Source organism: Saccopteryx bilineata, chromosome 4 (genome assembly GCF_036850765.1).
Source record: "Saccopteryx bilineata isolate mSacBil1 chromosome 4, mSacBil1_pri_phased_curated, whole genome shotgun sequence".
In the NCBI taxonomy this organism is placed as follows: domain Eukaryota; kingdom Metazoa; phylum Chordata; class Mammalia; order Chiroptera; family Emballonuridae; genus Saccopteryx; species Saccopteryx bilineata.
Genome location: NC_089493.1, coordinates 297,039,709 through 297,067,348, shown reverse-complemented (window position 1 = coordinate 297,067,348; position 27,640 = coordinate 297,039,709). Strand labels below are relative to the sequence as shown.

At 50.2% G+C, this 27,640-nt stretch overlaps 1 protein-coding gene across 1 annotated transcript; it reads left to right on the top strand.

Moving 5' to 3' along the window:
- Positions 1 to 529: 529 nt before the first annotated feature.
- On the top strand, positions 530 to 27,601 carry LOC136334961 (cytochrome b-c1 complex subunit 2, mitochondrial-like). The gene is made up of 14 exons (XM_066275898.1): positions 530 to 668; positions 5,614 to 5,697; positions 5,791 to 5,940; positions 6,819 to 6,883; positions 9,120 to 9,176; positions 9,820 to 9,944; positions 12,200 to 12,297; positions 14,279 to 14,336; positions 17,806 to 17,901; positions 18,775 to 18,974; positions 20,633 to 20,713; positions 22,893 to 22,969; positions 25,871 to 26,024; positions 27,381 to 27,601. Exons 1-14 carry the CDS (start codon positions 636 to 638, stop codon positions 27,462 to 27,464), a joined length of 1,362 nt encoding a protein of 453 aa, XP_066131995.1. The 5' UTR covers positions 530 to 635; the 3' UTR covers positions 27,465 to 27,601.
- Positions 27,602 to 27,640: the final 39 nt, after the last annotated feature.

The window sequence follows — 27,640 nt, the reverse complement described above, 5'->3', positions numbered from 1 at the left end:
GGGTGATGCTCCGCTCTTCTGGGTCATTTTTCTGTTGCTCAGCAACCGAGCTCTTTTTAGAGCCTGAGGAGGCAGCCATGGGGCCATCCCCCGCACCAGGGCCAACTTTGCTCCAGTGGAGCTTTGGCTGTGGGAGGGGAAGAGAGAGACAGAGAGGAAGGAGATGGGGAGGGGTGGAGAAGCAGATGGGCGCTTCTCCCGTGTGCCCTGGCTGGGAATCGAACCCGGGACTCCTGCACTTCTGGCCGACGCTCTACCACTTAGCTAACCGACCAGGGCCATATTCAAACCATTTTAAACTCCTACAAAACTAGCTTTTCTTCTCCACGGCTCCCACCTGCACCGAAGCTGCACGGAGCGCTCCGCAGCGCGGACGTGGCGCCAGAAGGAGGCGGAAAGCTGGAGCTGAATGAGGCAGCGGGGTCACAGTTTCTTAGTGAGGCGCCGTCTCCTGCGGGCGCACCGCGGGCGCTGAGCCGGGCGGCCGTGGCCTCCGGAGCAGTAGAGCGGGAGCAGTAGAGAGGGCGGGTAGAGAGGCCGGCGCGCCGCGGGGGCTGCTGGGAAAATCTCGCCCGCGCCGCCATCTTGCCCTCCGGTCAGCCGGCCGTGACCGTGCTTCGGGGTCAGCGGGAGCCATGAAGCTGCTCGGCCGCGCGGGGTCCCTCTCGGTGAGCGCAGCCGGCGGGCGTGGGGAGGGTCCGGGGCCGCTCGTCAGCAAGGGGAGGCGAACCGGGGGTGCCCGGTGTGCGGGCCCGGGCCTCGGACTCCGGGCTGCCCTTCATTCCGCTGGACGCTGCAGGCGGCGCGGGCGCGGTGGGCCGGGCCGGTGCGGGGAGCAGCGGGGCCCCGCTGCCGGGAGGCCCGGGGACGGAGAGCGCGGAGGGGAAGCGAGCGGGCGCGGCCCCGCTGAAGGTCACCGCTGCGGGCGCCCCGGGACGTGGTGACCGCGCGTCTCTCCGTGTCCTTGGAGCCGCCGCCTCCGCGCCAGGGGAGGCCGCTGTCACTTGGGGAAGACCCGGCGGCACCGTCGTGTCCCCGGGCGGCGCTGGGTCTCCAGGGCGGGGGGCGAACGCTGTTTAAAAGTTCGGCCGGTCTGACCAGGCGGTGGCGCAGTGGACAGAGCGTCGGACTGGGATGCGGAGGACCCAGGTTCGAGACCCCGAGGTCGCCAGCTTGAGCGCGGGCTCATCTGGTTTGATAAAAGCTCACCGGCTTGGACCCAAGGTCGCTGGCTCGAGCAAGGGGTTACTCGGTCTGCTGAAGGCCCCCGGTCAAGGCACATATGAGAAAGCAATCAGTGAACAACTAAGGTGTTGCAACGAAAAACTGATGATGATTGATGCTTCTCATCTCTCTCAGTTACTGTCTGTACCTGTCTGTCCCTCTCTCTGACTCCCTCTGTTTCCGTAAAAAATAAAAAAATTAAAAGTTTGGTGGAGGCCCTGGCCGGTTGGCTCAGCGGTAGAGCGGCTGCCCGCGTGTGGAAGTCCCGGGTTCGAGTTCGGGTTCGATTCCCAGTCAGGACACACAGGAGCCTCCCCTCCCCCTTTTCTCTCTCTTTCCTGCTCCCGCAGCCGTGGCTCTAATGGTTCGAGCAAGTTGGCCCCGGGTGCTGAGGCAGAACATCACCCCTGCTGGGCTTGCCCTGTGGGTCCAGGTTGGGCTGCCTGCAAGAGTCAGTCTCCCCGTCTCCCTGCCTCCCCGCCTCTCACTTAATGAAGATAGATAGATAGGTACATACAGAGATAGATAGATAAGATAGGTAGATTTTAGATCGATAGATACAAGTAGATAGATGATATAGATAGATTAGATAGATAGATAGATAGATAGATAGACAGATACTAGATTAGATTAGATTAGATCTCTTTAATAGGCCGGCCTGGCTCAGTGTGCTCCCCAGGGAATAGTTGGCACTATCTGGAAGCATTTTGTGGTTGTAACAGCCTGATGCAGGAGACATGCTGCGGCATCTAGAGGTCAAGGGTGGCCGACACCCTGCAGGACACAAAGATAGCCGCTGCCCACACACACACACACACACACACACAGCAAAAACTATCCCACGTCCCACCCAGGATGCCAGCAGCACCCGCATGTTTACTACCTGCTGGAGGGAGGTGCAGAAGGCCAGGCAGAGGGGTTTCCTGCGCTTCATGTTTAAATGCTGTAGCTATGCTGTGGCTTATATAAATGCCCGTAACGTGGCCTGCAATTGTGTTACCTTTGCTGGCACGCCTAGACATAGCAGTTACTAACCTTTTAGGGACAGCCTGTTAGACTGGCGAGAGCCCTCACAGTCTCCATTCCGTCCAGACCCACCTTCCAGTAGGGGGAAAAAATCAAAGAGAATAGTTGGAGAGTACCAATGTAAACAAATTGCAGCAGACTTCAAAGTTATTATTAATGTTTCTAATTAGAACATTTCACAGGAAAATAAACACAGGTATGAAAAGAGCTAATAAGAACTGGTTTGAGTGGCACAGATTATGGGAAGCACATAATAACGGTGTCATTGTGCAGGCGCATTTGAGGGGAAGGTCCCTACATCTCACTTAGCGGTAGAACTATATATTATTCGTGTTTGAACTGCCATGCCCACGGGTTTTGAATTTTAATTTTTGAGAAAGTAAGTCAAAATCACAAGTAGGGCTAAAACTAGACCATACTCTACAAACAAAATTGATGGTAAAGCAAAGCTAATTGTAATCTGTATTAAAAAGTACTCAGAGCAAATGAAAACTAGGACCGAGCCAGTGCACTGCTGCTGAAGACACAGTAGAGTGCCCACGGTCCCCCAGATTTCATCATTTCCCCTCAGCATTAGCAAGTTTTATTTACTCTTAAATGCATATCCACTAGAAACTTTGTAAAAGGAGTAATTTAAACAAATTCTGTCATTGTATATCATTTGCCCCCCCCAAAAAAAGGAGTCATTATTTAACATTTAAGAGAAATGACCATCTGCTTCTCTTCCCCTCCCTCTCCCCCTTCTCTCTCTCTTCCCCTCTCGCAGCCAGTGGCTCAGTTGGTCTGAGAGTTAGCCTCAGGCACTGAAAATACCTCATTTGATTCAAGCATTGGCCCCTGATAGGGGTTGCCTGTCAGGGCACATGTGGGAGTCTGTCTATCTCTCCTCTCACTTAAAAAAAAGTTTTCATTAATATACTTTGTCTTTTTTTTTTTTAGAGAGAGAGAGAGACAGAAAAACAGGAAGGGAGAGAGATGAGAAGCATCAACTCATAGTTGTGGCATCTTAGTTGTTCATTGATTGCTTTCTCATATGCGCCTTGCCCCGGGGGGCTCCAGCCGAGCCAGGGACCCCTTGCTCCAGCCAGCGACCATGTGGTGATGTCTGTGGCCCCACGCTCAAGCTGGTGACCTCGGGGTTTTGAACGCATTCCCCAGAATCCCAGGCCAGTGCTCCTGTCAACTGTGCCACCACCTGGTCTGGCTGCTTTGTCTTTTTTTAAAACTTACTAAAATGATTTAAAAGGTGGTCATTTCAATAGGAAAGTAGACTCTTTGGGCAGGTAAGGGAAGCGTGATGCTGACATCAGCAAAGTGTAGGCTTGATCATTTCATTTCACACTTTTTCACACTCTCAGAGCCTTAGAGCTGGAAGGAGCCAGTTGAAGCTTTAATGAGACAGCTAAAAGACAGAAGAAAATGAGGAATTCTTTATGTGGTAAAAGTGAACACATACTCAGAAAATTATAAAACATTGATAAAAGAAATCAGGGAAGATACAAACAAGTGGAAGCATAGACCGTGCTCAAAGCAATTTATAAATTCAATGCAATACCGGTTAAAATACCAATGACTTACCTCAAAGATATAGAACACATATTCCAAAAATTTATATGGAACCAAGAGAGGACACGAATAGCCTCAGCAATCTTGAAAAGGAAGAATAAAGTGGGAGGTATCACACTTCCTGATATCAAGTTATACTACAAGGCCATTGTACTCAAAACAGCCTGGTACTGGCATAAGAACAGGCATATAAATCAATGGAACAGAACAGAGAACCCAGAAATAAACCCACAGCTCTATGGACGACTGATATTTGACAAAGGAGGTAAGGAAATACAATGGAGTAAAGACAGCCTCTTCAACAAATGGTGTTGGGAAAATTGGACAGCTACCTGCAAAAATATGAAACTAGACCACCAACTTACACCATTCACAAAAATAAAATCAAAATGGATAAAAGACTTAAATGTAAGCCGTAAAACCATAAGCATCTTAGAAGAAAACAGGCAGTAAGCTCTCTGACATCTCTCGCAGCAATATATTTGCCGATTTGTCTCCACAGGCAAGTGAAATAAAAGACAGGATAAACGAATGGGACTCTATCAAACTAAAAAGCTTCTGCACAGCTAAAGACAATAAGAACAGAATAAGAAGACAAACTATACAATGGGAGAATATATTTGACAATACGTCTGATAAGGGGTTAATAAAATTTATAAAGAACTTGTAAAAACTTAATACCAGGAAGACAAACAATCCAATCCAAAAATGGGCAAAAGAAATGAATAGACACTTCTCCAAAGAGGACATACAGATGGCCAATAGGCATATGAAAAAAATGCTCAACATCACTAATCATTAGAGAAATGCAAATTAAAACCACAATGAGATATCACCTCATACCAGTCAGAATGGCGCTCATCAACAAAACAACACAGAATAAGTGTGGCGAGGATGTGGAGAAAAGGGAACCCTCCTGCACTGCTGGTGGGAATGCAGACTGGTGCAGCCACTGTGGAAAACAGTATAGAGATCCCTCGAGAAATTAAAAATCAAACTGCCTTTTGACCCAGCTACACCACTTTTAGGAATATACCCCAAGAACACCATAGCACTGTTTGAAAAGAAGAAATGCCCCCCCATGTTTGTGGTAGCATTGTTCATAATAGCAAAGATCTGGAAATAGCCCAAGTGTCCATCAGAGGACGAGTGGATTAAAAAGCTTTGGTACATATATACTATGGAATACTACTCAGCCATAAGAAATGATGACATCGGATCATTTACAACAATATGGATGGACCTTGATAACATTATACGGAGCGAAATAAGTAAATCAGAAAAAACTAAGAACTATATGATTCTGTACATAGATGGGACATAAAAATGAGACTCAGAGACATGGACAAGGGTGTGGGGGGGAGGAGAGGGAGGGGGTTGGGGGGGAAATAGCACAAAGAAAACCAGTTAGAAGGTGACGGAAGACAGTTGGACTTTGATGGGAATGCAGCATAATCAAATGTCAAAATAACCTAGAGATGTTTTCTCTGAACATGTGTACCCTGATTTATCAATGTCACCCCATTAAAATTAAAAAAATAAAAAGACTAGAGAAAAAAAATGAACACACAGAATCTCGGTGTTCTTTCAGGCTCTACAAATCAAATAAGTAAAGGTTGAAGAGAGGCGTGGGTAGAATGGTGGGTTAATAGGTCCATAATCGGTTTATCAGCTAAGTGTTCTCATGAAGCTCTTGTACCACTGAACGCCGGCTCTGACTCGGGCTCTCTGGGTTGCAGTACACTTTTATTTTCTGAGAAATGTGTGTAACCTTTTTGTGTGTGTGTGTCTGTTTAGAGATTTTATTCCCTCAAAGTTGCTCCCAAAGTGAAAGGCACAGCCGCGCCCCCAGGAGCCCCTCTGCACCCTCAGGACCTGGAGGTGAGTCCGCTGGCCGCTCCCGCCCTTACACAGGCCTCAGCTCCTCGGTGGTAGAAAGACACTAATCACGTCTCTGCTTAACCTTGAACACAGTTTACCAAATTACCGAATGGCTTGGTTATTGCTTCTCTGGAGAACTATGCCCCAACGTCAAGAATCGGCCTGTTCATTAAAGCAGGCAGTCGGCACGAGGACTCCAACAACTTGGGAACCTCGCATGTGCTGCGCCTGGCGTCCAGCCTGGTGAGTGGACCACCGCCTCCGTGCGCTTAGACATGCGCTTGGTCGTACAGAAAAGAGAAGCTGAAGGCCTGTCCCTGTGTTGGTTTGCTAGTGATTAGTAACATTACTGCAGACTGAGTGGCTTAAACTGGCTCAGTTGATTCTCTCCGAGTCCTAGGGGTTAGCCGTCACACCCAGGGTGGGTGTCAGTACAGCCCTGCTCCCTTGTGGCTCTGGGGAGACTTTCTCCTGGCCTCCTCGGGGTCCTGGTGGGGGCGGCGGCCCTTGGTGGTCCTGGCCGGCAGCTGCTTCTCTCCAGTCTCTGCCTCTTGTCCCTCAGCCTTTCCTCCACGTCTCTCTCCACGTATTCTGTTCCTGCGAGGTTCAGGGCTCACTGACCCAGTGTGGCCTCATTTTAAATTCGTTTGAAAAGACTTTTCAAGTGAGGTTCCAGTCACAGGTTCTGAGGAGGCTGAGTCTGGGGCACACTATTCAAGCCTGTGCGGTCCCCTCATTATAACATGAAGAAACCACAGAGAACCTTTAGATTAGTGTCCTTGCTAGAGCATAAAAAATCAGTAAAAAATTGTTTTTAAAAAGAAAATACCAAAAATGGCGAGAAATTATTCTTTCTCTTATGCAAATCTCTTTCAGAACAGACTGATGAATCCAGTAAGCTTGTATTCGATAATGGAATTTTTGCCTAAATGTACTTACTGTAAAAATCTATACTTGTGTTTTTTGAGGAACTTTGTTTTATAATTCTTAAAGTAAAAAGGATCCCCTTTTCAGGTAAAGTCCCTTTGAATCTAATGACAGGTACTAGATTATGATACATTGTGCTGTTTGGGAAACAGCATTAAAACTACGTAGGAAACAATTATTCTTTCTCTTTTCAGACTACAAAAGGAGCGTCATCTTTCAAGATAACCCGTGGAATTGAAGCAGTTGGTGGTAAATTAAGGTTTGTTAAAAATAAGTCACAGGAAATAAATAGTGAAAACACCAGCTAACATTCTATCGTAAGGGGACTTTTCTAGGCGGTTAAGGACTTCTTATAGAAGGCACAAGAAGAGAGACAGATGTATTCGACTACATCATGATGTAATACATCTTTATGCTCTGAAGTAAAAATTTCATTATCTAGGAGTAGACATTTGCAACATACATAATATGGAGAGGATTCTTTGGGAAAAGAAAGAATTACAAATTAGGAAAAGAACAGAGAGGAGGTGGACGTTGCACACCCGTCCGAGCTTTTCTGTCTGGAGCGGTCAGTGCGGGGGAGCTGGACTCTGGAGCGGTCAGTGTGGGGGAGCCGGACTCTGGAGCGGTCAGTGTGGGGGAGCCGGACTCTGGAGCGGTCAGTGTGGGGGAGGCGGACTCTGGAGCGGTCAGTGTGGGGGAGCCGGACTCTGGAGCGGTCAGTGCGGGGGAGCTGGACTCTGGAGCGGTCAGTGCGGGGGAGCTGGACTCTGGAGCTGCTGGTGGCAGTGCAAGTTCACACACAGCCCTTAGCAGAGAATCCAGGAGCATCTAGTAATGCTGAAAGTGAGCACGTCCTACGACCTAACGGTTCTCATCCACACGCACCAAGGTGTCTGCAGAGCCCGGAAGCAGTCTCAGCGCCTCTGTGTGGGGAAGCAGATGAGGTGATACAGGGGCTGCTCGGACTGCCACGGAGCAGCTAGGGAGGGGCTGGGTCTGCACACTGACTTGCAGACAAACACGAGGTGTTGTGGGCAAAGGGGCATCAAGATGTTTTTAAGGTCTCAGGTATGTATAATTTTTTAAAACAAAATAGTGGCATGTAATGCCAATGAGTATGTTTGTCTCTAGAGTGGGAGAGGGAATTTGCCTGGGAATGGTACAAAGAGATCCTCAACTTCAGTTGTCTTTTTTTTTAAGTTGTGGCAAAATGTACATAATGTAAAATCTACCACTTTTGAGTGCACAGTGCTATGGCCCAGTGGCAGCAGCGGCCTCACCACTCTCCATGTGGGGGCGTTCCTGCAGCTGTTAACACACACACACACACTCACACACACACACACACCGCCCCCCAGCCCTGCTCCTGTGTGTCTCTGATTCTGGCTGCCCTGGGAGCTCGTGTTAGTGGAATCGTACGCTGTCTGTTCTTTTGTGACAGACTTCCTTCACTTAGCACAATGTCTTCAAGGTTCATCCGCGTGTGATGTGTCAGGATTTCTTTTTTCACGTTATTTGCTGTTTTCTTTTTTCATCTTTTAATGTTTATTTTATTGATTTTGGGGGGGTACGGGGGGAGGGGGAGACAGGAACATGGATCCTTTCCTAATGTGCCCTGACCAGACAACCTCTGCACTTCTGCACAGCCCTCTAACCAGCTGAGCTATTCGGCCGGGGACGTTTGCCATTTTCTTGCTAAAAGAATCTTTTTAGCCTTGGCTAGTGAGATCAGTCAGTTAAGAGGGTCCTTCTGAAACAAGACTGTGGGTTCAATCCCTGGTCAGAGCACACATGGGAAGCAACCAAAATATAAATGCACAACTGAGTGGAACAACAAATGCTTCCCTTCCCCCTCCTCTCTGTCTCTCTAAAAATCAGTGAAAATTAAGCCCAGGCCAGGTGGTTTGGTGGTTGGAGCGTCGTCCCAGATCGTGGAGGTTGCCAGGTTTGATTCCCTGATCAGGGCAGCTCGATGTTCCCGTCACTCCCTGCTGCGACTCTCAAAAAAAATGTGTGTGTATGTATATATGTACGTATGTGTAATATGTATATCTACACACACATATATCCAATATTTTTTATTTCTCAATTATAGTTGACGCAGAATATTACATTCATTTTAGTTACACAACTTAAGTTTTTTTAATATTTTTAAATTTTGATGAATATGTGTATTTGGTACATTATTTTTTTCCCAAGGGACTGGTTAATTTAACAAATATAATAGGAGAACTTCTGTCCTAGAGGGATAGCACGGTTGGTTAGAGCACTGTTCTGATGTGCAGAGATTGTAGGTTCAATCCCCGATCAGGGCACATACAGGAACAGATCGATGTGTCTGTCTGTCTGTCTCTCTCTCTCTCTCTTTCTCTTTCTCCCTCCCTCTCTCCCCCTGTCCCCTGGTCTCCCTCTTTCTCTCAAATCAGTAAATAAGTTTGTTGTTGTTTTTAAAGGAAAACTGATTTGTATCATTCTCTGTGATTTATTGACAGTGTGACTTCGACAAGGGAAAACATGGCCTACACTGTGGAGTGCCTGAGGGATGACATGTGAGTGCCTGCGTGGGCGGGCCTGGGGCGTGGGGGTGGGCGGGCCTGGGGCGTGTGTGGGCCTGGGGCGTGGGGGTGGGCGGGCCTGGGGGGTGTGCGGGCCTGGGGCGTGGGGGTGTGCGGGCCTGGGGCGTGGGCGGGCCTGGGGCGTGGGGGTGTGCGGGCCTGGGGCGTGGGCGGGCCTGGGGCCTGGGGCGTGGGCGGGCCTGGGGCGTGTGTGGGCCTGGGGCGTGGGCGGGCCTAGGGCGTGGGCGGGCCTGGGGCGTAGGGGTGTGCGGGCCTGGGGCCTGGGGCGTGTGTGGGCCTGGGGCGTGTGTGGGCCTGGGGCGTGTGTGGGCCTGGGGTGTGGGCGGGCCTGGGGCGTGGGCGGGCCTGGGGCGTGGGCGGGCCTGGGGCGTGGGGGTGTGCGGGCCTGGGGCGTGGGCGGGCCTGGCACGGCTGCTCTTAGAGAAGTTCTGTGCTGCTCAGTTCTGCCTGCGGCACCAGGACCCCCAGCATGGGTTTCGACTGGTGATTTGCCGCGTCCTGGAAACACGGCGCCTACCACAAGGCCTCATGGTGAACGTGGAGGTGTTGCAGTTACACAGAGTGGGTGTTGGTTTTGAATTTTCGGCTCCTCATTTGTGCCTCGGTGTCTCTGCAGCGAGATTCTGATGGAGTTCCTGCTCAACGTGACCACGGCCCCGGAGTTCCGTCGCTGGGAGGTGGCCGCCCTGCAGTCTCAGCTGAGGGTGGACAAAGCGGTAGCTTTTCAGAGTCCGCAGGCTCGTGAGTGCGTTTTCCGACTACACCCAGGGCGGCTGAGATAGCGGGTTTTTGGGAAGATCACTTTACAGGAAGGAAACACTGTTGTTGGTTTTTTCTACTTGGGTTTGAAAATACCTTTTCCAAAAATCTGTCCAGTTCATTGTTTTGTTTCTAAACATTCACTTGGTGACTCCTTTTTCCTCTTTGATTGTGGAGCCCGGGACAGGTGTTTCGTCCCCTCCCGTGCTTTTGTTTGTTTGTTTGTTTTGCTTCCACCAAACGAATCGTTGGTGCTACTGACGTTACCATTTACTGTTACAGTATATCTACTGTTACTGTTGGGCTAACCCACCTCTGTTGGGTTTTTCCAAAGCAACTTACTTAACTTTTTAAAAATAATACCTTTTTTGTATTCACATAATGTTTGACTATATAATCTTGACAAACACAACTAGCCAAACAGTCTGTAAACAAGCTCCACGAACTCTTGGAAACACACTGCTTGTGGTGGGAGCAGATGTCCAGGTAAACTGCTCAGGTCTATGCAGACGATCTGCTGAGGGGCTCGGGCACCGTGGGCTTCGCTCACAGTGCAGGCCTGCCGCAGGAGACCCACTCACTTTTTTTAAAGGAAAACGGTCCTCCCCACCCCAGCCGTCCCACCCTACTGAGCTCGTGCCCTGTGGAAGGCTCTCTGGGCTGCAGGAAGCCTGGGCCCACGCTGCATTCTTTCTTCAGAAGGCTCTGGGGGAAGACCAGGCAAGGTCAGAGGGTAACAGGCGGCCCACAGGTGGAGGCAGACCTCAGGGAGCCTCGAACCTGTTACTGCTCTGCCGCCAGCTCTGAGCAGGAGGAGACTGACCCTCCTGCCCAGCTGGGCCCCTCCCACCACACCCAGGCCCAGTAGGGACAGCTACAAACAGCGAATAGCAGGGAGCTCCAGTCAGGTAGCCCAGGGCCACTTAACACAGGGGGTCCAACATCAACCTGCACCAGAACCCCACCCAAATGGACCCAGAACCAACACAACCAGAGTGGGCTTCAGCCCACACCAGAGCGTGACGTGACCAGCCACCCAGGTGGCCCAGGCTGCGGGAGGTTCTGACAGGCACCAGACCCTGCTGGGCACAGCTCCGCCTCGGACAGGCTGCACCACCGCTCACAGTGACCACGTCTGTCCTGAGAGCCAGCCGAGGACGAGCCCCGCCTGGACGGGCTGCAGCGTTCCAGACTGAGCTACCAGAGGAGGCCCACGGCCCCACAAGACTCTCCCTCCAGAGCATGGAACTCGGGGGGTCTGGAAGATGCACCCCTGAGCCCCCACAGGACACTCCCTCTGGAGCATGGACCTCGAGGGGTCTGGAAGATGCACCCCTGAGCCCCACAGGACACTCCCTCCGGAGCATGGGACTCGGGGGGTCTGGAAGATGCACCCCTGAGCCCCACAGGACACTCCCTCTGGAGCATGGGACTCGGGGGGTCTGGAAGATGCACCCCTGAGCCCCACAAGACACCTAGGTCAGAGCCGTTGTGACAGGTCTGGGGTTGTGACAGATCTGCCTGACAACAGTCGAGCACAGAAAGGCAGAGGCAGGCCTGTCGAGAGAGGGTCCCTGTCAGGTGTCTGCAGCACAAGGAGTGCTTGGTTCCCGTTAGTGTTATTTCATGGTGAGACTTTGTCACAAAGGAGCACAGTCTTTGTTACTCTGGACTCGGCCAAAGAAATTGATAGAAGGGTGAAATTTAGAAAACAATGACTTCCGTGTCCAGAGCAGCTTCTTCCCCACTCGCAGCAACGAGGCTCCGGCCCTCACCCTTCCCGCCTGGTCCACTGTGGGGCCCGCTGGTGGGTGTCCTGCTTGCAGGTCCCCTCAGCCCGTCTCACGATGCTGTGACGGTGACCCAGACACGGAAATCCAGGGAGAACCCCTGCAGGCTGCGGGTTCTCTGGGACGAGGCCCAGACTGGGACTTTGCTTACGTGCTGACTCGCGTGACCTGGCCCCTGGCGTCCTGCTCTGCCCTCTCCCCCTCAGCTGCACTTCCCCTGTGACTCAAATTGTCACACTGCTACGCCTTTGTCTCCGTCCTCTCTGAGATGCCAGTCCCAGATCACGCACGGGGCAAACGCCTGCTCATTCCGTAAGACTCGGCCCAGGTCCGCATCTGCCCCACGATGACCGAAGCTGTTACGTCCAGCTGCTCTCTTAAGTTCTGACAGTGTTGCTGTCTTTATTTAAATTGCGTTTCATAACTGCTGGTTTGCTTGTTTCACAGGTATCATTGAAAACCTGCATGCCACGGCTTACCGCAACGCGCTGGCCAATTCCCTGTACTGTCCTGACTACAGGGTCGGGAAGGTGACGTCCGACGAGGTACCGCTCGCGTGCGCTTGTGCTGTGCTGGCAGGCTGGGCGGAGCACTCGGCTGCCACGGCGGCTCTGGGCCCAGCACTCTCCATAAGTTGTTAGCATGAAAGGGCCACGTTCATCACAGAAAATTCAGAATACAAGGACAAGCAAAATGAGCAAAAATACACATCTCAGATGCCTGCAGGCACCCAGAGTGGATATGTAGGCTTGCTGTTTTCTAGACTCTTCTGTGTGCATGTGTCCTGATACCAGCATTGAAGTGTTTGAGGGTCACAATCGTGACTGAAGGTGTCGCCTTTGTGGAGGTCAATTACTGAGGCAGCAGAACAACAGCCCAGAGCGGAGCGTTCCTCTGTTGTGGCCTCGTTTATAGTTGTGAGAAATCAGGAACTAGTTAAATATCCAACATTGTGGAAATAGTTAAATAACGTTACATATCTGTAGAATGAAACACTATTCGACTCTTCAAATTATTAATTGATGTGGAAAAGTTTCACAGTGTGTTGTCAAGTGAAGAAAAAGCAATATATAAATACTTCACACCAGGGGCTCCTGTTTTTTAAAAACAGGTGTGTGCTGTATCGCAACTATACTTTAATAAACAAATAATAATAAAGTATGTGTATCCTATATAAATACCAAGATGTTAATCAAGATTATCTCAAATTATTAGCATTTTTAAAACATGTCCCTAGGCTAAAGGAAATCCTAAAGAAATCAGTGCTACTGATTCAAATCAAATTATTGAATAATGCTAGCACTCAATAGAAAAACTTCAACAGAAAAAAGAAAGTATGGATATTCAGAGTGACTCCGTATTTGTAGGGCACAAAAATTTGATAACATGATTAAAAGTTCAGTCTGTCCTGGTTAGTCTCAACATTCTGACCCATTCCCAAGGAGCCTTGCTGCCAATTTCTTCTACCCACACCCAGAAGGAATATTTACCACCACAGATACACTGAATGTGTGGCTGTGTCTATTTGTACCCTACATAAAAGGGTAGGGTTTTTTTTCTCTTACCCTGAGGACCAGTTTCCATTCCCTTGAGCAGCAGTGCTCCTGTTGAGAGCACGTGTTTAGGCCCAAGTCTTGTATGTTAGGTCTAAAATAATCCCAGTGTGCACCAGTGATTCTCAAATCTTACTAATTGTCAGGTCACGGGGCGGGGTGGTGGTTTTAAATAAAGGACCACGATTCCGATTGAGCTGTACTAATTGATCAGTTCGTACAGGGGGCCTAGGAATGGGGTTGGGTGGGGAGACAGTGCCAGCGTGTTTTTGTTTTTTAAGCTTCTCTGATCATTTTTTCACCACCAGGTGTAGATGGGATACCTCGTGGCAAGGTGGGTGTGAGACGTACAGTGAGGTAGTTGTGTTAACACTACTGCAGAAGGTTAGGTGGGTGTGAGACGCACAGTGAGGGAGTTGTGTTAGCACCACCACAGAAGGTTTGCAGTGCTCCAGTGCTGCTGCACAGTGACGGAGAAGCCTGTGGTGTGAGACGTACAGTGAGAGAGTTGTGTTAGCACCACTGCAGAAGGTTAGCCGTGCCCCAGTGCTGCTGCACAGTGACGGAGAAGCCTGTGTGCTGCTTCAATCTCAGTGTCATGAAAATGATCGACTGCGTTCTTTTTTTTCAAGGTCAAGCCAGGGTGTGCTCTAATTTTTCATTCATTTTTTTATCCCTTTTTCTTTTTTCAGTGACAGCTTTATTGAGATGTCATTCACATAACATGCAGTTTGCCTAGTCACAGCCCACAATTCAGTAGTTTTCCTGATAATCACAGTCAAGTAACCAGCAGCACCACATTAAGGTGTAGCTATTTTAAGCCCTAGTTTTAAAATAAAATCTGGGTGGTACTTGATCGTTAGTCATAGCAGCTGTTAAGGGAGTGTTTTTCTGGTGAGCGGCAGTTGTACGTTTCTACCACTTTTATATGTTTATACGAGTATAACCTAATACGTATTTTTAACTTCCTCAGTTACATCACTATGTTCAGAACCATTTCACAAGTGCAAGAATGGCGTTGATCGGACTTGGTAAGTTGGGAACTGCCTGCCCGTCAGTTCGCTTCTGTAAGAGGAGTCTGGAATCAGGCGAGCACAGGATTGAACAAGATTTCACGACTCAGTCCTCCGTTCATGTCTCACAAGGCAGTATCGTGAGATTTTTTTGTTTGTTTTTTTATTTTTTTTTTACAGGGACAGAGTCAGAGAGAGGGATAGACAGACAGGAATGGAGGGAGATGAGAAGCATCAATCATCAGTTTTTCATTGCAACACCTTAGTTGTTCATTGATTGCTCTCTCATACGTGCCTTGACCGTGGGCCTTCAGCAGACCGAGTAACCTCTTGCTTGAGCCAGTGACCTTGGGTCCAAGCTGGTGAGCTTTTTGCTCAAGCCAGATGAGCCCGCGCTCAAGCTGGCTACCTCGGGGTCTCGAACCTGGGTCTTCCGCATCCCAGTCCAACGCTCTGTCCACTGCGCCACCGCCTGGTCAGGCAGTATCGTGAGATTTTAATTGCTGGTGTTTCTTTTCCCTTGGAAAGCACTAGTTTTAATTCATTACAGTATTTGCAAAACCTGTGATAAAGGGCAGATTTCTCTAGGCAAAGTGCTTTTACAGGTGCCTTTTTAAAAACAAGTACAATTTAACTGTACTTAAAAATAGACAAAGGGTCGAACAAGCAGTCTGGGGGAAATGTGTGTGTGTGTTCAGCTGTCACTGGAAGAGGTGTCGGCCTCACAGTAATTGAGAACATTTTATCTCTGAGGTTGGCAGAAAATTAAAAGGTTGCCACTGCCTAGTATTATGCTCAGTATGGAATCAGTAGGCACTCAGAAATTGTTGGTGGGACTGTAAACTGATAGGACATTTTTGGAGGCCTCTTTGAGTATGTGAAAATTCTAAATGTTTATGCTCTTAGACCTAGCAGTTTTACTTTTAAGAGTTTATCCTGCAGAAACAGTCATGTTTACAAAGTAGTTGCATAAGACTATCATTTGCAGTATTGTTTTTTGATTCATTTGTTTTCTAAATAATAGCTTACTTGATGTATAAAAATTCATATGCCATAAAGTTCATCTTTTTAAACTGGACAGTCAGAATTGTGCAACTATTCCTACTGTGGAATTTCAGAACATTTTCATCATCCCCAACAGAAGCCCTTAAAAAGAGAGAGAAAAGAGAAAAGAAACCATACTCACCGGCAGTCACTCACTCCCGTGCCTCCTCCCTGCCTCTGGCAACCGCTGGTCTACTTTCTGTCAATACAGAGTTGACTCTTGTGGACGTTTCACGTGAATGGCACCATGTGCTAATGTGACCTTTTGCAACAGGCTTCTTTCACGTGGCATACTGTTGCAAGATCTCTATATGGTAGCAGGAGCCAGTGTTCCCTCTGCTGGCTGAAAAGTGTCCACAACCACGTTATTCATTCACATGGGGGTGGTTTCCTCCTTTTAGCTGTTGCGAATGTAAACATTTGTCTATAATTGTTTGCTAGCTTGGCATACCTGTTGTTCACTGTTTGAGGGGTGTGCCAGGGAGTAGCCTTGCCAGGATACACGGCAGCTGTCTGACCGTCTGAAGAACTGGACTGTTTGGGGGGTGTGCCAGGGAGTAGAGTTGCCAGGACACACGGCAGCGCTCTGACCGTCTGAAGAACTGGCGGCTACTTTCCCTGAGAAGCTGAGCCCGCAGCACACAGCCTGCCGATTCCTCCACGTCCTCAGCGAGGCGTGTTTTCTGCCGTGTTGATCCCGGCCCTCCAGACGGGTGTGGTTTTGGGTTCTGGTTCCCTCATGACTGATGCTGTTGACCTTTTCTTTGTGCTCTTTGGCCATTTGTGTATCTTCTTTGCAGAAATGTCTATTCAAGTCCTTTTCCATTTTTGATACGGGTTTATTTTTATTATTGAATTATAAGACTCCTTTTATATATTATGGATACTAAAACCTTATCAGATACATGATTTGAAAATTTTTTCCCATTCTTGTCTTTTTACTCTAAAAAGTGTCCTTTGATAGCTTGACTAGGCGGTGGCACAGTGGATAGAGTGTTGGACTGGGATGCCAAGGACCCAGGTTCGAGACCCCGAGGTCTCCAGCTTGAGTGCAGGCTCATCTGGTTTGATAAAAGCTCACCAGCTTGGACCCAAGGTCACTGGCTTGAGCAAAGGGTCACTCGGTCTGCTGAAGGCCCACGGTCAAGGCACATATGAGAAAGCAATCAATGAACTAAGATGTCGCAACGAAAAATTGATGATTGATGCTTCTCATCTCTCTCTGTCCCTATCTATCCCTCTCTCTGACTCACTCTCTCTGTCCCTGTAAAAAAAAAAAAAAGGGTGTCCTTTGATAGTGAATTATTATATTAATAGCCAATTACTGGAAACCTGAATGCCCGTAAAAGAGGGATTGATTAAATAAATGATGGCATATTTATATAATGGAATTATTTTTTTAAATCTTTTTATTAAATGAGAGGTGGGATGGCAGAGGGACAGACTCTTGCATGCGCCCCAACCAGGATCCACCCAGCAAGCCCCCTACCAGGGGATGCTCTGCCCATCTGGGGCCACTGCTCTGTTGCTCAGCAGCTGACCTATTTTAGCACCCAAAGCAAGGCCATGGAGCCATCCTCAGTGCCTGAGGCCAACTTACTTGAACCATTTGAGCCATGGCTTTGGGAGGGGAGAGAGAGAGAGGAAGGAGAAGGGGAAGGGTGGAGAAGCAGATGGGCACTTCTCCTGTGTGCCCTGGCCGGGAATCGAACCCGGGACATTCACACACCAGGCTGACGCTCTACCGCTGAGCCAACCAGCCAGGGCCAGTGGAATTCTTTATAATCATTAAAGCAGTGGTCCCCAACCTTTTTTGGGCCACAGACCGGTTTAATGTCAGAAAATATTTTCACGGACTGGCCTTTAGGGTGGGACGGATAAATGCACAAAATAAAATTATGCAATAAGCGTAAAAACTGGTATTTTTAAATATAATTGTTGAACTTACGAGACGTGTCAAGAATGAGTCTTAGACAGATTGTAACAGAGGGAATCTGATCGTCTTTTAAAAATAAAACATCGTTCAGACTTAAGTATAGATAAAACAGAAATAATATAAGTTATTTATTTTTTCTCTGCGGACCGGTACCAAATGGCCCACAGACTGATACCGGCCTGTGGCCCAGGGGTTGGGGACCACTGCATTAAAGGTTTGATATAGACCACTGACTTAGATGTAAGTTACAAAGGATAAGTTTAAAACAGGATCAATAGAGTAACACCTTTTTGAAAATAAAGAGAATATTAATACATAGGAAAAAGTTTTAAGTGAATATGTCATAAACTAAATGGATGGAGAATGACATTTTAAAGGAAGGGGAGGGACTCTTGTTTACTGTTTGTTTCTGTAATATTTAAATTGTATAATTTTTAAAATAGTAGATGATTGACAGCTGTGTTCTAGAAGTTCTAGGTCTAGCTCGTTTTCTTTCTGCTGGAATAGGTGTGAGTCATCCTGTTCTGAAGCAAGTTGCTGAGCGGTTCCTGAACATGAGAGGCGGGCTGGGCTTGGCCGGCGCGAAGGCCCGGTACCGTGGAGGTGAGCGCTCTGTCCTGCGGCAGCTCAGCCCTCCCAGGAGCTCCCCTCCCCCTTGTGTCAGAGAGGACAGGCCTGATCTCCCCCTTGTGTCAGAGAGGACAGGCCTGATCTCCCCCAGTGCGTCAGAGAGGACAGGCCTGATCTCCCCCAGTGCGTCAGAGAGGACAGGCCTGATCTCCCCCTTGTGTCAGAGAGGACAGGCCTGATCTCCCCCTTGTGTCAGAGAGGACAGGCCTGATCTCCCCCAGTGCGTCAGAGAGGACAGGCCTGATCTCCCCCTTGCGTCAGAGAGGACAGGCCTGATCTCCCCTGGTGCGTCAGAGAGGACAGGCCTGATCTCCCCCTTGTGTCAGAGAGGACAGGCCTGATCTCCCCCGGTGCGTCAGAGAGGACAGGCCTGATCTCCCCCGGTGCGTCAGAGAGGACAGGCCTGATCTCCCCCTTGCGTCAGAGAGGACAGGCCTGATCTCCCCCTTGCGTCAGAGAGGACAGGCCTGATCTCCCCCGGTGCGTCAGAGAGGACAGGCCTGATCTCCCCCTTGCGTCAGAGAGGACAGGCCTGATCTCCCCCAGTGCGTCAGAGAGGACAGGCCTGATCTCCCCCTTGCGTCAGAGAGGACAGGCCTGATCTCCCCCGGTGCGTCAGAGAGGACAGGCCTGATTGCTGATGCCACGCAGCCTCAGCCAGGAGGGAAGGAGTTAGCTCGCGGGGTGTTGTCTGTTACACGTGGGGGGCGGGGAGGTGAGAGCACCGGCCTCGGTAACACTAGGTCTCGTGGGTGCACGCAGTGTGGTCCAGAGCACTGAAGACAAGACCGGTGGTGACCCGCCCCTCTGACCCGCCCCTCTCTTCCCCCGCCCACGTGGCCACAGGTGAAATCCGAGAGCAGAACGGGGACAGTCTGGTCCACGCTGCGTTTGTAGCAGAAAGTGCAGCTGCAGGGAGTGCGGAGGCCAATGCGTTCAGCGTTCTCCAGCACGTCCTCGGCGCTGGGCCCCACGTCAAGAGGGGCAGCCAGGCCACCAGCGCGCTGTGCCAGGCTGTTGCCAAGGGGATTAACCAGCCGTTCGATGTAAGTCTGAGCCGCAGAGAGCTCTCCTGGTGTCCCCAGAGGCTCGGTGTGCACAGGGCAGAGCTCCCTCCTGGTGTCCCCAGAGGCTCAGTGTGCACAGTGCAGAGCTCAGGGTCCGCTCCGACGTCCGCCTGCTCTGAGAGTTTAAGACAAACGCAAAACCGTTACCAGGTTGAAGAGACCACAGGCTGGTTCTCCCACTTCAGTGGGTCTGCCAGAAACTTACTGTAAACTGCTGTTCCCAGCCCCTGTAGAGAGAAAACTTAAAAAGTCAGGATCCACACTTTAGTTCCCTTTAGAATAAAGTTTTAAATATTAAATTTTCCCCTAGATTCTAATTAGCCTTTTTTCCCTAGATTTTCTTTCCCCTCCTGTTCTATGGCCCCTTCCTGAATCTCACTGCTGTCTGTTCTGATCAAGTGCAGGGTTACACCAGGAAGCTCCTTCAGCTTAAGATTAAGTTCCAAAAGTGGTGACGTTTGATGATAGAACAGTCTGTGCTCCTCTACAGGACACCTTCTTGTGACAGTGAGGAAAGGACACTGTGGATGGCTTGATTGGTCCGAGCAGCAGCGTCAGGTGCTAAAAATAGCTCAGTTGATGTGGACACCGGCCTCAGATGGGGATTGCCGGGTGGACCCCAGTCAGTGCATGCGGGAGTCTCACTCACCTTTCTTCCTCTCACTTGAAAGGAAAGGGGAAAAAAACACTATCTTAATTATTTTAAATTATACCTAAATTAAATTTGCTGCTTTATAAATTTTCCTCCAGATTGTCTTTCTCCTGGTTCATATTCTACTCTCTTTTTTTTTCACCATCAAATGTTATTGATGCTTTGAGGTGGCTGGACTTCTAACCCTAATCCAGTGACGTAATTTAATAGAAATTCCTACTTCAGAATTTGGCCAGAAATTTAAGAGTGCGAGTAGGATAGTCCCAGAATGATCATTCGAGTGATTGAAGTGCATTTTTCTTCATGCTCTATGCCTTATATGGGCTGAGTCAGGGGTTCTCAGAGTTTTAAAGTACATCAGAATCACCCGAACATTAGTTAAAAATGAGGGCCCCCTCCTGTCTACAGGGACCCCTGAGTGGCTCCTCTGAGCAGGACCCTGGAAGCTGCATTCTCAGTGACAGCGCAGGTGCCCCACGCGAACACCAGGAACCTTATCCTGGGCAGTCACGTCACCTTCAGGGGCTTAACACTGGTCACAGCAATAACCCTGTTGTCCGGAGGCTCAACTTCCTGCTGCCTTGGACGCAGGAATAACGTCCACCAAGAGGAAATTTCTCCCTCATCTTGTGACTTGTCTGTAGAAGTGAAAGCGAATTGGTGAAGAGGAAGTCGGCAACAACAGGGGAGAACGCAGCTTTGTCTGGTGCCGGAGCCCACAATCCATAGTGTTCACGAGTTCACAGCTGTGTGAAAAAATAGGGTAGAAAATACTCTGAAAAGGTGAAAGTAAGCAGCTTGTTTTGGAAAGACTCAGATAAGTTACAGCCATCAGAGGTCGCCTGCAAGCGAAGGTGTCAACCTTTGCAGGGGGCGCAGGGGGACGGAAAGGTCATCTGAGGCTGCGGTGTTTGTCCAGACGGCCTGAGGGACTGCCCTGCTCTCCCGGCGGAGTGACCTGCAGTCAGGCTCCCTTTCCTTTCAGGTTTCCGCTTTTCACGCCAGCTACTCGGACTCGGGACTCTTTGGGATCTACACGATCTCGCAGGCCGCGGCTGCCGGGGATGTAAGTTGCACATCGCCAGCTCGAACGCGTTTTTTCCCCGTTGACGTGCTTGCAGTTCAGTGTGCGATGTTCGAATGCCGTGATGTGTCCGAGCTCTGTGACGGCCGGTGTGTCCGCTGTGCAGGCCCCGGGCGCGTGTGTGCCCACTCTCCCGGGAGAGGGGAACGCTTCCCAGCACTCGGGCTCTGTCTCAGGAAGTGGCGCGGAGCTGTCTCTGGGACGTCCGGGTGGAGAGCTCAGGCGAGGTGAAGGGTGGAGCGCGGGGTCCGGGTTGTGTTGCAGTCACGGCTGGTGTGGAGGACGAGGAGAGAGGAAGCTCCTTGTACCCGGTGCTTTGAGGCGCTCTGTGGGAGAGACCACCAGGTGACTCAGGAAGACGGCCAAGAAAACAGGGAGGAGGAGAGAAACTGGTACAGGTGGAGGCCAGGAAAGAGGGGTTGATACCATTCTGATCTGCTCTAGATCAGCATCCTTTTAGTCACCACAGAGAGGTCCGATAGTTTGAGCAAACGAGGACATCATTAGCGATGGTATTAGTGTTCACCAGAATGTTGGACTGAACAATAATTGATAGTATTGAGGAATGAATGAGAGGGAAGAGAGGCAAGGTTTGTGTAGACAGACGGAGCTTGACCTGCAGAGGGCGGGGTGGGGGTGGTCTGTCAGCCGGGTCTTCACGGAGAGCAGCGTCACTAGTGGAAGGAGTGGAGAACCGAGCGGACTGGAGACGGGACACCGGAAGTGGATCGTGTCTGGAAAAGCAGGACCAAGCATGGCCCAAGATACAAGGGGGCGTGTTGGCCTTGGACATGGAGGCCGAGGTGGGAGAAGAGGATGTCAGGACGGGAGGGCGGCACCCCTGCTGAAGCAGGAGGCGGGGGCACGTCTGGGAGCAGGAGGAAGTGGCGAGGTTTCGGGCAGGTGAGCGCGCCGTCAGCAGCGCTGCGGCGTCCCCTCAAGGTGTGACCAAGTCACAGTGCAGACTGGCAGGTCTGAGCTCCCTTCCGCAGTGTTCGCCAGCCAAGGAGAGCGAGGGAGCAGCGGGTGGGTCCGAGCCCGGGCGGGGGTCCTGCTGAGTGGGCGGGGCCGAGCCCGGGCGGGGTCCTGCTGAGTGGGCGGGGCCGAGCCCAGGACGCGGAGGTGGCGAGGGGCTTGGGGACACTGGCGAGAACGAGGGAGGGTGCGTTCCGGGGTCTTGGCTCGCCTGAGACGGGAAGCCGGACGACCTCACAGATCAAGACCGAGACTGCGGCAGCTAGCGGGCTTGACAGAGCGGGAAATAGGACGTGTGATCTGAGACCTGGGCCGGGTCTTAGACTTGAGGGGGGGGCAGCCCCAGTCACAGCCAGGCCTGGGGTGGCTGACATGGAAGGAGGTGAAGGCCCTGGAACTGAAGGGATTGGGAAACACTGGGGAGCACGCTCACAGTGGTGCCGAGATTGGGATGAAAACCAGAAGGCAGTGTGTTAATTTACTTGTTCAACAAAAATATTTCCAGGTCCCCGCTCCCCACTCACGTCACTGGAACTGGATCCCGCGTGCAGACAGGCTCTAACCTGGCCGTGTGGGTCACTGCTCCTCGTCTGAGCAGCGAGGGACAGCGGTGTGAGTGGCAGGACCGAGGCTGAGGAAACCAGAGTGCGCCATCGTGGCCGGCCGTTAGACGCCGTTGGCTTTCCTCAGCCCTGCCGCCGTCCCTGCCACTTACGCTGGGAGAGGCTTCGCTGCTGGGTCCTCTGGCTGCACCCGCAGCTGCTTGATGGAACACATAGTGACCTGTTTGTTTTTTCTTCAGATTTTATTCACTGATTTGGGGGAGGGGGGGAGAGTGGGAAGCATCAGCTCCAACTCACAGTCATTGCTTCTTGTATGTGCCTGACCGGCAGGCCCGGGGCCTCGAACCGGCAACCTCAGTGCTTCAGGTCAGCGCATTCTACGTTGCGCCACCATTGGTCAGGCACATAGTGACTTGGTACCTCCAGGTGGATGGTCTGCTACACTGCTCACAAACATTAGGGGATATTTCAGAATAAATGTGAAGCGATAAAATAACCCCCAATGTTTGTGAGCAGTGTATTTTCTACCATCTAGCGTGTGTTTTTGCCTCAGAGGGGCGTTTGCTTGCTGCAGAGGCCTCTGGCACTGACCGGCGGTGACCTGCCCTTCATTTCTGTCCTAGGTCATCAAGGCTGCCTACAGCCAGGTGAAAGCGATCGCCCAGGGAAACCTGTCCAGTGCAGACGTCCAGGCGGCCAAGTAGGTGTCCACATTGGCATGTGCTCGGTGCACCACTTACCTGAAAGTCACATTTTTGTAGGCAAACAGTATTGAAATATATGCACAGAAGGATGGAAAGACAGAAAAGAATTAACAGGAAGGGGAAGCAGACCTCGGCCCTGGCCCAGAGGTCGTCGTCAGCACTTGGTTTATTCTCCCGAGCATTTTCATTCACTTTCAAACACTGTATATATACTTATATCCTGTTAAATAGTATGTTTACTGTAGAACGTGGAAAATTACAAACATATATGATCATTCATTACAAATGATTGCTGTTTGTAACAGTTTCCATTTCTTTAGATTATTAAAAATTGGTCATAAATAGTATTAATTGGTATATCAAAATATACTTAGTGGACACTTTCTGCAGTTGGAAATTATAAACTATAAAAGATCCTTTGGGCTGAGCAGGTGGTGGCACAGTGGATGAAGCGTCAGCCTTGGAGGCTGGGACCCAGGTTGGAAATGACCAGGCCACTGTCTTGATTACGGGGTCACTGGCTCAGCTGTAGCCCCCCAGTCAGGGCACATATGAAAAAGCAATCAGTGAACAACTGAGGAGCCCCAATGAAGAATGGATGCTTCTCTTCTCTCTCCCTTTCAGCCAGTCTGTCCGTCCCTGTCTGTCCCTCTCTCTGTTTCTCTCTGTTTCTCACACACACAAAAAAGATACTTTGGGTTTAAAGCATTTTTATTTTACATTAATCTTTTGGTATAGATTCCCGACTGGATTAAAAATTGTAAATACTATAATGAAAGTCTGTACTTTAAAATATGTTTGTTTATATAATTTTTTTTTAAGTGAGAGAGAGAGGGACAAACAGGGATAGACAGGAAGGGAGAGAGATGAGAAGCATAAATTTTTCATTGCAGCTTCTTAGTTGTTTGTTGACTGATTTCTTATACAAGCCTTGACCAGGGGGCTACAGCCGAGCCAGTGACCTTTGGCTTGAGCCGGCGACCCTGTGTTCAAGCTGGCGACCTGGGGTTTCGAAATGGGATCCTCAGCGTCCCCGCTGACGCTCTGTCACTGTGCCACTGACTGGTCGAGCTGCGTATTTGTTTTTATTTTTATATTCAAGTCACATGTAAAAAGGTATACCCGCTACAGTCACACCACCAGTACAGAGTGCCTGCTCTGCCGTAGCCACTGGCACTTTCCTTTTCCGATGTGACACCAAAAGTATCTGATTAAAAGATCAAAATACTCATCTCCTATTTGGAGAATTTTAAAATCTCACTGTCCCTGTTGAAAGTGCTAACAACTCCTCTAAATCAGTGGTTCTGGGAGTTTTCTCTTAACTGAGACAGACTCTGGGCAGAATTGGAAATCAGCTTATATTTTCTTCTCCTACAGCCATTTACAACATTAAACTTTTACTCCAACCATCTAGGATAATTCTTTTTTCTTTTTTTTTAAGTGAGAGGAGGGGAGATAGACTCTTGCATGCGCCCCAACTGGGATCCCCCTGGCAACCCCGTCTGGGGCTGATGCCTGAATCTCCCAAGCTATCCTCAGTGCCTGGGACCAGCACTCGAACCAGTTGAGCCACTGACTACGAGGGGGAAAGACAGAGAGGGAGAGAGGGGGAGGGGGAGAAACACGTGAGCCCCGACCGGGGATTGAACCCAGACGTCTGCACGCTGGGCCAGTGCTCTGTCCACGAGCAAACTGGCCAGGGCCTTAGGACAATTCAGACAGCCTTCATGGTCACAAGTACGTCCACCCAGCAAGTCTGACAGTGAGTTAGGAGTCGGGGGAATGAGCAATGGGTCACCTCCGCTCCCGTTGGTGTCACCACTGTTGGACAGAACACACTGGGAAGCTGCCTCCTGTCGGCAGGGGCCGCCGGGCTGTTCAGTACCCTGTTCAGTACCGCGTCCACCGGACCACGCCGACAGCACAGCTGTGCGGCCGCACCAGACACGGCACGCTGAGGGCACATCGGAACTCTGGACTTACTTCAGGAAAATCTGTTTTAAGTCTCATTTGTTTAAGAAAATGCCTTTTAATATGTCACAGTATTTATAAGGTATGGCAAAATGTAGAAAATGGAATTTCAGCTTTTAATGCTAAGTATGTTTGTTGCTATTCCGAGGGGGCGATGCGTTTTCCTGTGGGTCGTCTTCCTACAGGGAAAGGAAGTGAGGTGTCCTTGCTGCGGGGACAGACTAGTGTCTCTTAGTCAAGTTTATTGTCGGTGAAATCTCTCTCTAATTAAGCTGACAGTTTGGTGAAACAGCTGCTTCTAATTATAATTATGATTAAATGGACGTCTCGCTACAGTATACCAAAGGAAGATAGTTTGAGAGCTAAATTACTCAGGGGCCTTATCAAACACCAGCTTCTTTCTGGGAGAATTACGAATTGGATTTTGTTTTATTTCAAATTGATGCTTTTGTGCCCATGTTGAAGCTACTAGGACTTGTAAGACCTGTACTGTCCTTACCCACCTGCCTGGACGTGACTTCCTGCCCTCAGTGAAACAAATCCCAGCACAGAGATGGGGCGGAGTGGGGGCGGGGTAGCTACAGAATTGCCCCCCGACATTCTGCTAAGTCCACAGTGCCTTGGGAGCACTTCAAGTTACTTCCAAAGGTATCGATTGCTTCACTAATCATAACTTTACATTAAAATAGTTTTAACTAGATCTAAGTTCTAGTCCAAAATCAAAAGGCAATCTGTTCGGTTTTTCTGTATAATCTTGAGCTGACAACTTTCTAAATAATGTAAGTAATGAAGCAGTGAGCTGAGGAAAGAAGGGGCCGGTAGCCCGTGGAGTTCAGAGCAGGGACCCGTGAGAGGGCAGGAGCCTGTGGACACGTTGCCTCGCTCTCTACAACTGGCTTCTGAGCTCCACCCCTTTGTCTGGACAGGAACAAGCTGAAGGCGGGGTACCTGATGTCCGTGGAGTCCTCTGAGGGCTTCCTGGACGAGGTGGGGTCCCAGGCCCTGACTGCTGGCTCCTACATGCCGCCTTCCACCGTGCTGCAGCAGATCGACTCGGTGGCCGACGCCGACGTCGTCAACGTAAGCAAAGGAGGGCTCGGGGCTTCACCTGGGTGGTCCACTTTCCGAGGGCGCGCGTAAGCTCCCTTGGGCTGCGTGTGTTGTTGTCACGGTGTTTGGTGCCTGTCTGCGCAGCGTGGAGGCAGACGGGCTCACGGCCGTCAGCTGCGGTAGCTTCCCTGTCAGTTCAGGGTGCAGGCTTCCTCATCCAGCTAAATCGCCTTCAGCTCACACTGTTGTACATCTCTGAGGCTAAGAAGAGTCAAATGTTGGCAATTTGATGGCTCAGACTAATAGTTTCCTCTTCATGTCCAAGAAACAGTCTGTCCTGCTGTCCTTCACGTCCAGCGTCTCAGGACTGTCTTGTCCGTCCAGCGAGGACCTTGTCCTGCTCCTGCTCTATTTCCCACATGCGTTATTACTTCCTCCTAGAGGAGCTGTTTTGAGAGCAGTGAATGTGTCTTCCACTCCTGTTTGTACCCCTGACGGTGCCTAACAAGTACAGGAACTACCGAATCAATCCAGGATCAATAGGGTTTCCCAGTTCTTTCTATATGAGAAATTCCTCTACCCTTCCGCTGTCAGGGTCTCGGCCACTCTCCCCAACAGGTCCACCTTGCATGGGGACAGGGGGTGGAAAATGTGACGGTCTGTTTCAAGGTAATCCGGACATGGTTTCACTTGGCTCCAGGTTCATTACATCCTCTCTCCAAATGTCCTCGTCTTCTGTGCTGTTCCCTGAGTCCCGGCCCGCCCCACCACCGTCCATCGAGAAGATGGCCTGGGAGTGTGGGCACTGATACCCATGGTCTCACACGTGACCTGGACAACCAGCCCTTCCGTTTCCATTGCTTTTAGAGAGAGAGGGAGGGACACAGACAGGAACATCGGTCTGTTTCTCTGTGTGCTCTGACTGGGGACTGAACCAGCAGCCTCTGTGCTTTGGGACAGCACTCTAACCAACTGTATATCCAACCACGGCTAAACAGCCAGCTCTGAACGTAAAGCTAGGGACATAAAGAATACTAAGCATAGAAAAGTAGACGTTTAAGTTAACAAACGGTGTATTTTTATTAACTCAGACCCTGTGCCTTTGTAATACAGAACAGGAAAGTGCAGCCCTGCCCAGGACTGGCTCTGCCATCCCCTGCAGGGTCAGGGAGGTGGTCCTCTCCTGCCTCCCCCACCCAGTCACATGGGGCGGGGCACCCCCAGGAACAGCTGAGCGTTTCCACAGAGTAAAAGAAGGCAGCAGCCCCTCCCGTTGTCAGTTCCAGGCGAGCTTACAGAATTGCTGGCTGAGCCCTCTCCCTGAGGGGTACTTGGTAATACATGCTCTCCTTCCCTGTGTTTCTTTCTCTGTCTGTCTGCGTCAAGGCTGCAAAGAAGTTTGTTTCCGGCCAGAAGTCGATGGCAGCAAGCGGGAATCTGGGGCACACACCTTTTGTGGACGAGCTGTGAGCCGACACACACACAGCCAGGAGCACAGACACGGGAAGCCATTCGTGTTTTCTTTCAGGACATGAAACACCTTAAAAAGTGTAAGTGCGGGTGGCTGCTTCCCACCCAGCAAAAGTCAATAAAACGCTCCACGTGTTTCCCTGTGTTTTTCTGCTCAGTTAACAAACGGGGACTCT